The following is a 12778-nucleotide window of genomic DNA, read 5'->3' as shown; positions in this document are numbered from 1 at the left end:
TGACAAAAGTGGTTATTGGTTTCTGTCAACCTTTTAGAATGAGCACCTCAGAGCATTATTTTATTCTTCGAGCTTTGACTTTATAAAATTAATAGCATGAAGTGAATCCCTTCTTTCCTTTTACCTCTCATCTTCCAATTATTAAAATACAAAACCACATCATTTTACTACCTAATTGGATTTTAAATGCTAAAAATGCCAAAATAACATCAGGGAGTTTAGTCAGTAATAAGGCTAGTTGCTCAGGCTGTTTTGGTTGGGGCAACCATAGGAAAAGCCGGAGCCTCCTTGGCTCTAGTTAGCAACTCTTTCAGTCTCTGTAGAAACTAATCCCTTTCCTACTGTTATGAAAAATGAAAATGAGGATAAATACCCTAATAAGGACTACTACTGAAGGAGAAGGCAGGCAACCTAGCCTGGGGCCAGATAGGGAGAATACTACTTGTCATCATAAATGTCGGAACTGGCCTGACACAATGGAAGAAGCAAGGGGTTTGTAATTAGACAGAGTTGGACTGGAATCCTGGTCCCTCTGCTTGTAACTATGAGTAAGTTAGCTAAATTCCATGAGCCCCAACTTTTCTGAGTAAAACAGAGATAGTTCGTCCTGCTGTGCAGGGTTATTAATTCAGATAATACATGTAAAATAATTAGCATAATTCTTTGAACATACTAGGTACTCAGTAGTAATTGGAAGCTATTAATAAACTCACACTTTAAAACAGCCCTGAGAGGATCCCTAGGTACTGCTGTTCAAGTTATCCCAGTGCATCGATCATAACTACACAACTTTGGAGGTAACATGCACATCGAGTCTGAAATCTTATTCCCACTTACGAATGTAGTAAAATACCACTTTTAAAGGAATAAAAGACATGCCCAAAGTTAAATAAGTAGTAAATGGCAGAACTGGGTCTTAAACCTCGGCTATCTCAAAAACCACTGTTCTATTTACTATTCATCCATTAATCCAAAAGTATTTGTTTATTTTCTTGCAGGCATTGTTCTAGGAACTGGGGACATAGCAGTGCATAAAACTGCATTTTAAAAAAAAACATGGAGCTTACATTTTACTAGATGGTAGATGGCAAACGAAAACATTATATACAGTATGTTGGATAGTGAAAAAGATTGTGAAAAAAGTAAAATGGGAAGAGGGGTAAGGTGTGCTGGGAGAAGGGAGGACACCTTTATTGATGAAATGGCATTTGAGCAAGAATTGAAGAATGCAGGGTAGAGGTGGGGGGCAGCAGGATGACCTCTGTGAAATCTGGGGAAAGACAATTCCAGGCATAGAAAACAGCCAGTGCAAAGGCCCTAAGACTTTCTTGTCATGTTTGGATAAGAGTAAAAAGGCCAATGTAGCTGGACTGTGGGAAGCAGGGGATGAGTGCAAAGAAATGAGATCAGATGGGTGTGTGTGTGTGCAATGACATAGGTAGAACAGCCAGGTAATACAGGGACTTGCAAGCGATCCTAAACACTGAGGCTTTTATTTAGAGTGGCACAGAAACCACTGAGTGTAGGAACCAAAAACAGGAACATAGGAATGGATAAGAGGCTTCTGTAGTCATCCAGGCAAGAGGTGATTAAGGCTCAAGAAGGGTGGTCCTGTAGTGGCGAGAAGCAGTCAAAATACAAGATAAACTCTGAAGGCTGAGTATCATTACTAAAAGATTGAACATGGGGTATGAGAGAAAAGGGAAAGTCAAAAAGTCACCAAGCTTCTTGGCCTTAACACCTGGAAGGATGGGACTGTCATCTACTGAGATGTCGAAGATTTGGAGAGGTTTTAGAGATGAATTAGCCATTTGGCATCAAAAGAAAATCTAAGCAACAAGACTTGCCACTCAGAAGATTTCAGGGATAATTATATAACCTTCTGAAATAGCTATAAAATTCTCTAATATAATAATAATCACTTATTTGGTAATAAAGACATTGATATAATAAACTTCCTCATAAATCACATATGATTTCAATTTAATATCCAAATATTTCAGACTTTCAGAAAATTTCAGACTTTCAGGCATTTCAAAGATCATTTGACGAAATCCATCACAGTACATGCCTTATGAGATGTTATTTATTTAAATAAAAATTTTCATATATATTTTAGTATTGGCAGAATACAAAACTATAACCATGTGAAATGCAGACTAAGTCAAATGATAAATACACACTGCTCATTGTAAACTGTAGAGTGTTATCCAGTTATAGAAGTAGTTATTCTATAAAAATTTCAGAATATATCTGTAACTTCTTTACCATTTCGTAAGTAACTGTAGAAGCTTGAAATATGCAAAATATCATTCCCAGGACTTTTCACCTTGTTATGCACAGATTCCATTTTGAAAGAACTGTTGACAAAAAGATTTGAAGAATATTATTAGAGATGTATGAAAAATGTTTTGAAAAATAAATTGAAGATATGAGTACATGACCACTTTAACAAATTTAGGAAGTAAACACAGATTATTTTTAGTAAAGTCTTCCACATTAATCTCTTTGATGAGTCCTATTCTTCCACACTGCTCCTACCTAAAACCTAATTCCAATTGAATTGTGAATCTCAGTTTATCAGACTTATCTTGTGACCCACTTTTATAGAAGGGGCCTTGCTACTTTAGATCATGCAATTTGTGACTAATGCAATACATTTTTGAATTCTAATATGTTGACATCTGCCAAAGAATTCTCCCCAGGTACTGTCAGGATCTATCGAAGGTAGGTATCATTCTAACCAGTGACTCAATCAGCAACTTTCAGATACTGTCCAAGGCTATTTTGAGAGGCAGTTAGCTCTTTCTCGAAAATTCAGTGACATCAGACACCAGTTGTTAAGCATACAAGGATTTTTCAACCTTCACAACAGTGAAATTTTAGCGAAATGGCCAAATTTGCTTGAAGGGTTTAGTGTGACAAAATCTAATACACATTAATTTGATTTTCTGAAAAAGGACAGGCAGTCTCTAAGAGCAGATCAAATCTGAAGTGACTGATTTAGAGAAGCAATCTCTAATCCTGACACCTCCATTGAGTAATTAGTTTTAATTAAGAATTTTGTAAAGAATTAACTAATGTGTGGTAATGATTTTAAAGCCATTAAATGGAAGGCATGCTGAAACCCATAATCTCCCCAAAAGGGCACAAGACATATCCTCTCTATCTAGTACTTCGTAATCAGGAACAAACTCAGAATAAATACCTCTGGCAAACCATAACTAAGTCCCTCATCTGCTCTGTAAGGTCACAATTAGGCAAACAAATATAATTTGTTAGCAGCCCAAGTTTTTAAAAATTTGAAGAAATCTTAGTGATCACCTATCCCGCCCACTTCATTTTGTAAATGAGGAAAGGAAGGCCCAGAGGGCTAAGTGACTAATCCAAAGCTACATGGCTAGTTAAACAAGAAAACCTGGATTCATTCCTAGGTTTACAGGCTCCAGGCTGACTGATTTTTTTTTTTTTTAAGTGCAATGTAATTTTCTTAGTAATAGAAAGAAAAGTAAATTAAACCTATCTGAAAATTTAAAAATACTTAAACAGAAGAAAATAGAGGATAATTAAGTACAGAAATTTACCAGTTTCTGTTTTCTCATTATTAGGGACACTGAACAGAAAAAGGAAAACCCAGTAGCATTATAATGGCAGGAAGCGGAATACTGAATGCTACATGATCTACATGGACTTGCTACCAAACTGTAGGTTCACTGATGGCAGGAACTGTCTACTATACCTTGCCTGGCACAGATATTTGTTAAATTGGGCTCTTATCAAAGAATAGAAATGTCAATGACTGTTTATCACCATGTAGCGGGCAGTTAAAACAGTATCTCTTCTATAAAGTCTTTCTGATAGTTTTATCTCACACTAATTATTCTCTTTGCACTCACCACCTATAATATTTATCTATACTACAAATGTTTTCCATTCCTTTACCTTATTTCAGTGTTTTCTACATATTTAATGTGCATTACCTTTATCATTTAAGTGAATTCACATCCAAATGAGAAATTTATATTTCCTCTGTAGGCTAGTGCTAAGAACATCTTCAGTAAGCAGTTGGTGAATTGAATTAAATCCTCTAATATCAGACTATGAAAACCTAATTGAATTTTAGCAATGAGAGAGGGTAAACACTCAGAGTTAAGGTCAGTAATTAATCAGGCTCTGGAGTTGGACTGGTGCTTAGCCTTTCTTAGCCTCCAAGAAGCTGAATTAATCTTCGGGTTGATACCTTCCCTCTATAAACCTCAATATCCTCATCTGTAGAATGAGCAAAATAATACAGTACTTAAAACTCAGGTTTGCTGTGGATATTAAATGAAATCATATATTTTAAGGGCTTACATGTTGACCAGTAGATAAACACTCAAAAAAACAATAGCTATTATTACTAAGTTGTAATTTCTATAAAACAATTACTGATGCTTTCTTCTATTTTAATAGGCTGAAGTATAAATTAAATGGTGAGATTTAAGGTATGAAATTTTCAAACTTTTCCTTTCTTTAAATCTTTTTTTTTTTTTTTAATGGAATGATTCTCAAATTTGTGTGTCATCCAACTTTTCCTTTCTTTAAATCTTTTTTTTTTTTTTTTTAATGGAACGATTCTCGAATTTGTGTGTCATCCTTTGGTGCAGGGGCCATGCTAATTTTCCCTGCATCATTCCAATTTTAGTATATGTGCTGCCTAAGCAAGCACTAAATCTTCTTTGTTCATACTTAATTTACAGCAAGTACAATAGATTTCAAGATGTGTATGAATCTATGTATACATGCATGCATCTATCTATTTATCTATCTATCTATCTATCTATCTATCATCTCTCTATCATCTATCTATCATCATCCAACCATCCATCCATCCATCCAACCATCCATCCACTAAATCATTCAGCACCCATTACTCTGATTTTCCTGCCACATATTATGAGAGCAATGAATATTTGTTGAATGAATAAATTTTAAAACATAGATTTATTGCTCAAATTATCTTCCAACCTCAAAAATTAAAAGGGAGATTTTCTTAAATGTATTTTGAACGGAAGAAGTTGTTGCATATCTATTATTCTCTGAGAGTAGGGAAGCTAGAGAGCAGAATCTAGCAAATAATAATAATTTATTTTAAAGTCTCAAATAATAGTCAAAATCTCTAGGCATGTCTTACCTGTCAATTCCACATTCCAATTCTACAGGCATGTTAACTAATTTGTTAACTAAAAATAGTCTTCTCAATAGATAAACTATAGTATTTGACTCTTGCAAAGAATCACAATCATTTTCCTCTCTTTTTGGCATCCCAGCCTGATTTGGAAGAGTGGATGTGTATTTATTTGACAAATCCAAAACTTTTCTGGAAAATAAATTTACTTTTGAACAGTCTTTTTTCATTTCAGCATTGCATAAATCCCAACCTGGAAGCATCAATGAGAAGTAGTCTTCATTTGAAGCAAGTCCTAAAGAAACGGGACCCTGAAGCTTCAAAATATTGAGATGCTTAATGCAGAGATTATCTAATTCTTTATCCACTCCCCATGGCAAAAGGCAAGATAGGAGCAATTTAGCTGCATCGATTATGAGGTTGGCATCAAATTTTCTTGATGGCTTAGGGTGTGTCTTTTTGGAACTCTTCAGTTTCTTCTGCCTTTTAATGCCATCATTTTCTTCGAAGAATGTTATCGAATTATCTCCTTGGGCTAGGCTTTCACTAACAGGCTTGGCGTGTGCGTCTGCTGAGAGAGGACCACAGGCAGTTTTATTTCTTTTCAGTGTCAGTGTTTTCTTCTCTACTGTGCTTTTGGCTCTTCTCAGGATCTCGCTGCCATTGAATGAATTGGAAGGGTCACAGATTGCAGTCGGCAGCAGAAGTTCAACAAGGTTTTCCAGGTCAAATAGAAGGATATGAAAGCCTATGTTACTCCATTTTGTCTTCACAGGCAAGACATTAAAAGGACCAGAGAAAGATTTGGCATCAGTAGCCTAGGGGAGATAAAAAAAAAAAAAAAAGAAACAAACAAAAAACAAAACCCTATGTGTCAAAGTTCTAGTTTTTAAATGATTTTATTAAAGGTCCTGTGATACTAAAATGACATAAACAGAAAGCACTAAGTAGCAGTACAAACTAAAGGCAAGTCATTTCAATTTTTTTGTCTTAGATATAAAAATTCCCCTCTAAATTAAACATTCTGTATTCTTATATTCTATGAACTCCTTTATTCCTTTCTAAAACATTTAGTTTTTCTTTAAAAAATATAAATTAGGCCTATGAACTAAGATGGCATCAGACTAACTAACATTCTTTTATATACACTTTCACACTTCCTATCAAAATAGCCATGAAGACATACAACAGGGAAAAAGTAGGTTTAAAAATTGAGAAGAGTCTACGGTCATGCTACCCTGAACAAGCCCAATCCCATCTGATCTTGGAAGCTAAGCAAGGTCAGGCCTGGTTAGTACTTGGATAGGAGACCAGTTAGGAAGACCAGGTGCTATAGGCGTAAAAAATAAAATAAGGGATTGTAAGCTGACAAGGTCCTTGCAATCTGTGAGGTCAACCAAGGGTTACCTCATCTAAAAAAAAAAAAAAAGAAATTGAGAACAGTTAGAATACCTGCGAGAATTCAGAAAGTAACTAACAAGAACCGTCTCTCCAAATATGTTTAAAATTTTAAATAATTGGAAGTAACCTAAATGTTAACCAATATCAAATTGCTTTTATTTGCTTAAAGGCTCACCTTGTGGACTTGCATTTGATCTTTCTCTTGCCTCAAATGATACTACCCTAGTACTGGCAGGGTGCACTCCCAAACTTCAGGTGGGCTCCTGATCATTTATGAGGACTTTCTGGAGCACCTATTGCCTCCTGTGGATCCAGTACTCTCTACCCTCTTCCTTGCTTACTTTTTTTTCAACCTAGTACTTATGATTACCTTATATTATATGAAATATTTATCAGTTTACTGTATGTTTTCTCCAACAGCATTCAAACTCCACCTTTGCAAGAGTTTGGCATGTTGCTTTGTTCCCAATACCTATAAAATGATGCTGCTATACAGCATTATTAAGGGGCTCAATAAATATTCATTGAATAATTAGTATATGTATACAGTGAAATACTATTCAAATATTTTTAAATGGTGTAAAATTGTACCTATTGGAGGAAAAAATGTAATCTATAAGGCAGAAAAATATTCTTTTAATAAAATCATGTGTGTGAATATCTATCTATATTATATATAGATATATATGCACCAAAATATTAAGGACACTTAATTTAAAAAAAGAGTTAAAATAATATTTATTTACACTTTAGGGTTTTTTCTTTTTAGTTTTTGGATTTTTTTTGCAGTTATATTTACTTTATAATTATAAAAAAATAAACCATTAGAAATTTTAAAGATTAAAAAACAAAATGGAGATAAACTTAAAAAACACATTTTTCTACCAACAAAATGTATAAGGTTAGTATAATTATTAATAATTTTTGTGAATCAAAATAAAAAGACAACTGTACAGGTTGAAAAATGGACAAAGCATCAATAGCAATTCACAAATAGCATTCAGATTAAAATATGAAAAAATGTTTACAACCAGTAATAATCAAGAAGTAAAATTAAGATAATAATACCAGTTAGTACCTATTAATTTAGCAAAAAGGGTTTATTACATTATTTTATTATGTAATGGTTAATACATACAAAATAATATATAAACCATGAATTTAGCCCTCATATGCACTTCCACTTTCCCAAAGCTATAATCTTCTCTGGCTGCAGGGTCCAAACCTCCTCAATTACTGGGCCAATCGAAATCATAGCAATGATTCTAGCAATATGACACATTGCCTGGTCGGGTGTCATCTTCTTATTTTGTGACCTACAAAGCCACAATAGGCCCACTGCACTGTTGTGAACAAAAATCCTAAATTTCTGTCCCTAAATATGGTCCCCTTAAGCCTCAAGAGCAACCGGACATTTTACATTATTTTCAAATCATAAATGTTATTCCAAATTTATTTAACATATAGCAAAATTGTTTCCCATATGGAAATAAGTCTATTAGATTATAAATATAAACTATTGTTATATTTTAATATACTAAAATGATTAAATGTTATAATTCTAACCTGGTATCATCGAAATTTTTTCTTTTAAGAAATAGTGAGAATATTGTTAAAGTCATGTCACCGAAAGACTTTAAAAAGAGTATTTACCATTATTTCAGATATAAGCAACAGAATGACAATGAATTCCTATATAGTAATTCCTGAGTTTTCACATATTGTAGATTTGACATACATAACATTTAGTAATGGTTAGCAAAGGCTACAGTAAATCTTAACCTTATTTATATTTGTTACCCATATACAATATATTCCTCAGACAAGAATTCTATTAAAAGTAGCCTGTTATATCATGACTGCATAATGTTCTGCAAAAATATAAATATAATTATATTACTTTTAGAATGATAAAATATATCTAAACCATCATTATAACAGAAGTGTTTTAGAAACATTCAATCTAGTTACAATAAAAAAGTCTAAAACAAATAAATACAAAAAGTATTTTGTTCAATGTATATCACTGCAAACAGTTGCTACTTAACATAAATTTATTAACTGCTGTCTCCCCAATAATTAAAAAAAATTTTAAATGTGAGGGTTAAACATAAATTTTATTAGTTCATGTGTTATAGACTGTTCTCTGATTGCCTGAAAGATAATTTCTCAAAATGTGTTGTCCAGGCTTTGCATATACAGAGAAGGTTCTGGTGTTTTCCAGGGTATCACATCACTTTTACTCCTACTGTCTGAAATTCTAAGTCGAGGAAAGAGAAGAGGTAATGTTTACAATCTAGAAAGCTAGAAGTAATGGGAAAGGACAATCTTCCATTCCAACCTCTGAACTTTGGTGGAGTATAATGGTACTGATATATCTACATGTGAATGCTGTAAACAGCAGGTGGGGAGTAGGAAGAGGCACACAGAGCTGAGTTCTTTGTCTCAAGTACACAGACTTTGGGAAAAGCTACTGAGTCAGAAAGTCTGAAAACAGAATCCCAGATGGCCAGCGGGCAGAAATTATTTCTTTACTCTCCGTAAGAAATGAGAATAAATGACAATAAAACTAAAGCCAACAATACAAAATTCTAACACTCAACAACCCAAGATACATGTAACAAGGAAAACAGAAAGACCCCAAAATTTGGAGAAAAATATATGTCTGAAGGTACAAACCTAACACCTTTATATATATTTTCCTTCGGCCTACTGTGTTCAGCTTGTGCCTCTTTTCTATTTGACTCAGAAAGACAAAATAGTTAAACAAGGCTGGTTTCATCCCCTGCCTTTGAAAGTAGAAATGGACTAACAACATGTTTGATAAAACTTCTTTCTGAAAACATAGTGGATCCCCCACTGAGTTTGTTGTAAAGGATTTGACCTGCTCAGCCTACCACAACCACAAAATACATGTAGTGAAACTGATGTTTAAAACTACCTTCATTTTCTTACTTTTGTGACTTTGTGCAATAAAATCTACTGCACGCATTTAAATACTAAGAGAACATAAAGATAATAGCTGCACAAATATTTTAGATATTTAGTTATGTTAAAGCAAGAAAATATTATAAAGCCATCTAAGCTGACCCCTTCCCCTTAAACTAAGGGAAAATGAGGGATAGAGAAGTAACTTCTTCAAAATTACTCATATGGTAAGCAGCCAAATCAGGATTCCCAAGTCTACTTTTTCTGACTATTCTTCAGATGACATTCTCTACTTAAATTTTTAAAAGACTGAAATATGTTTGCTATTTACCATTTCTAAGATATACGAGGTGTCCTTATTAACTAAGCATTTATTTTATGAAACAGCACATTCACTGAGATAAGTAGGGAAGAAAAAGTCATCATTGCATGAAAATATTTGCTAATGAACTGCTTACTTACAAAATTAGTACCCAAACCCTCCTCTGTTTCTAACATAAAGGCCCAGGCCCATTCATTAATCAGGTTCTGAGTGATTATTAGATGATGCAATCCAACTGCATAGTAGATAGCAAATACTGTTAAAGATGCGGTATTACACAAAATTCAATTAGTGATGTCAGAACTATCTGAGTCACATCCAGTGCTAATTACAAATAAAGATCCAGCAAAAAGATCAGTTAAGGACTGAAGAAGAAAAAAATTCAGATGCTCCAAATGAAATATCTTTTAATAGACAGTGTAGAAGAAAGCCTGTGGAAAACTTCATTACCCTTTAAATACTTTTCTAAAATGATTCTTTATTATTTACTGTGAAATTCAAACGTGAAGTAAAAGGTGACATATCGTGTACCATACAATTTAATTGGAAAGAAAACAAACATATTTTGATTCGCTCTATAGTCATTTAAAGAATTCGTGTATATTTGAATTTAAATTTTGTTCGATGTAAAATGCTATATTATTTTAATAACATTAATATCATTTTTAAGTTAAAACTAAAATTCTTTTTTAATCCTTTTAAGAGCTAACCCATAGGGTTACCTGGTGCTCTCCAATCCCTCCAACAACCTGTAGACTACACTCTACTTTTTTCCATTCTAATCACAAAAACTAAGATATTTGCTTTTCAGTAATTTCACCTCTTTTTGTTCTCAATGTTCTTTTCCTATGCGAGCTTATAACTTTAATTTACATATTTTAATTTTACATATTTTAATTTACATATTTTAATAAGTTATGTGAAAATAAGTTATGTGAAAACTGACTGTAAAATACAGTCCCTAAGAAAACAAAATTTAGTAATCTAAAAGACCCTATGGTGATGAGTCACTCTCAAACTGACTAGCTACTTAGGTATAGATGAGGCCATTGTAATAGATGAGAATAATCATATAAATATGTAAGGAGTCTGCACTCTGGTTATGTACAATGTTTAAATTTTTATACTTTAAATAAACATAAACTGAAAGTCACAGTTGATGCATTGCAGGTATAAATTTATGCAAGGAAAAAAGATTAGAAATTCCAGAAAATGTATCCTTTCTAATAGGAAAGCAATCACATCAAAAGATTTATGACAATGGAAGTTTTTCAAGTAAGGGATGGCACAGATGATAGGGGAAATGTGATATCTATGTATTGAACACTATTACTGAAATTATTTGTTGATTACACTATAAATTTTACAAAAAAGGTAACAATTTTTTTAATGTTTCACCCAACGACATATGCTATAAGAAGTAATATTTTGACATTATGGTTTCAGTCAAATATACAATCTCTAACTTATTACTTGTCACAGCAGTTTCTAGTTGGAGAATATCATATGAAACAAATAAGAATTGTTTTCCACATGAGTATGAACCCAAAACATATAGCCAGAGAAGAAGAATTAAGAGGTGGCTCTTTCATGACTCTTTAGTGGGCTGTGTACCTACACTATTTTTTACATGTTTTGAAGGACTAGTCTATTTATTTTTGTTTTGCCTTAAAGGTATCTTCTGTGATATAACTTTATTTTAGTGCAGTTTGAATGCCAGATTACCACGATGCCCCCAAAATGCTGAAATATTATTGAAGAAAATAGTGCAGAAAGAAGACTACACCTTCCAAAGAATTCTCTCTTCTCCAGCCCCACCCACTATTAAGTTCTTCCTTTGCTAAGTACTATAAACTTCATTTCATTTTGCAGACAAACTCTATTTACTTTCTAATTGCTATTTGTCACATAAACTTGTTTTCATTGTTCAATTAATATTTTTTTTCTATCTGTAAGTACTAAGTCAGGATAAAGCGCATCATAATTTTTCCCATTAAAATCAATGGAAACTATTTTTTTTCCATCTAATTAATTTTTCCCCTTAGCAACAAAGTTTTCAGGAAAGAACTGACATCTTTAAGCAACAGATAGGTGTATTTTTTGGATCAGCAGTGCTCCCTGCAGAGTAAAAATAAAGTCACATTGCCTCATGGAGCTCATGGCTGCTATCTTATGAAACAACTAAAACAGCTGGAGAATTTAGGTTCTTGGACTTGTCTCTTATTCTCTGTTGCAGACAGGAAGACAACATTCTCAACATGCTGAGTTTGTAATCCTAGAGACAGAATTTCTTTAAGTAGAAAATTTTTTGAGGAACAAATTTACAATATAGATAATTTTATCACGTAATATGTATATGAGGAGTTGTCTTCAAAACTTATGCCGCAAAAAGCAGAGAATATGTTACTTGCTTATAAAATGAAATTAGAGTTGCTGGTTATATTTTTGCTGCTAAAAATTTCAAATAGCTACTTTTGTTTTATGACAAATTAATAAATTCTAGAGGTTTTGAAAATGTAAGTTGACTTCTAGTCAAGATGGCAAAGGTTAGACTTTGAAGCAAACTGTTTCTTCCAAATACATACCAATGATAGATAAAATGTTAAAATAAAACAAAACTCAAAAAGGTTTAGCTAAGCTCAAAAGCAAAATAAACACCTTTGAGGACCAAACATGGAACAGAAACACAAAGTGCTAACTGGAACTGAAGTCACAGGCCTGCTCAGTATCAGGACTGCAGGAAGGTAGTTAGGCTTTAGAATTCTAATGCTGGATTAATGTCAGAGCTAAGGAAAATTGCAATGTAACTTGTAAGTGAATCAACTCAAATGTTAGTTCACTGATTAGACAGACATATACCCAATATTAGTATAGTGCAGGCTTCATTCTGGCCTGAGTCTTGAAAAGGTAGATAGAGGCAACAACATCGCAGAACGTCAGCTGAGCACAGAGAGAGAAAG

At 33.2% G+C, this 12778-nt stretch overlaps 1 protein-coding gene, 1 non-coding gene and 1 pseudogene across 6 annotated transcripts in view; 1 reads left to right on the top strand and 2 right to left on the bottom strand.

The window, feature by feature from the left end:
- Positions 1-12778, bottom strand: part of WDR72 (WD repeat domain 72) — a 202116-nt gene that overhangs the window by 82098 nt on the left and 107240 nt on the right. For all 5 annotated transcript variants that reach the window (XM_015595872.2, XM_025038947.1, XM_025038946.1 and 2 more), the window contains exons 15-16: positions 5174-5985; positions 2269-2360 (exon numbers count right to left, since the gene is read on the bottom strand). In XM_015595872.2, the coding sequence (XP_015451358.1) occupies positions 2269-2360; positions 5174-5985 (904 nt within the window). The remainder of the gene's footprint in view (positions 1-2268; positions 2361-5173; positions 5986-12778) is intronic.
- LOC112469899 lies at positions 4600-4708 on the bottom strand. The gene has a single exon (XR_003042753.1). It is a non-coding gene; the product is annotated as a U6 spliceosomal RNA (small nuclear RNA).
- Positions 6388-6506, top strand: LOC112469686 (annotated as a pseudogene).

The sequence above is a fragment of the Pteropus alecto genome, unplaced genomic scaffold, assembly GCF_000325575.1.
Source record: "Pteropus alecto unplaced genomic scaffold, ASM32557v1 scaffold86, whole genome shotgun sequence".
In the NCBI taxonomy this organism is placed as follows: Eukaryota; Metazoa; Chordata; class Mammalia; order Chiroptera; family Pteropodidae; genus Pteropus; species Pteropus alecto.
This window is presented reverse-complemented; position numbering and strand designations above follow the sequence as displayed.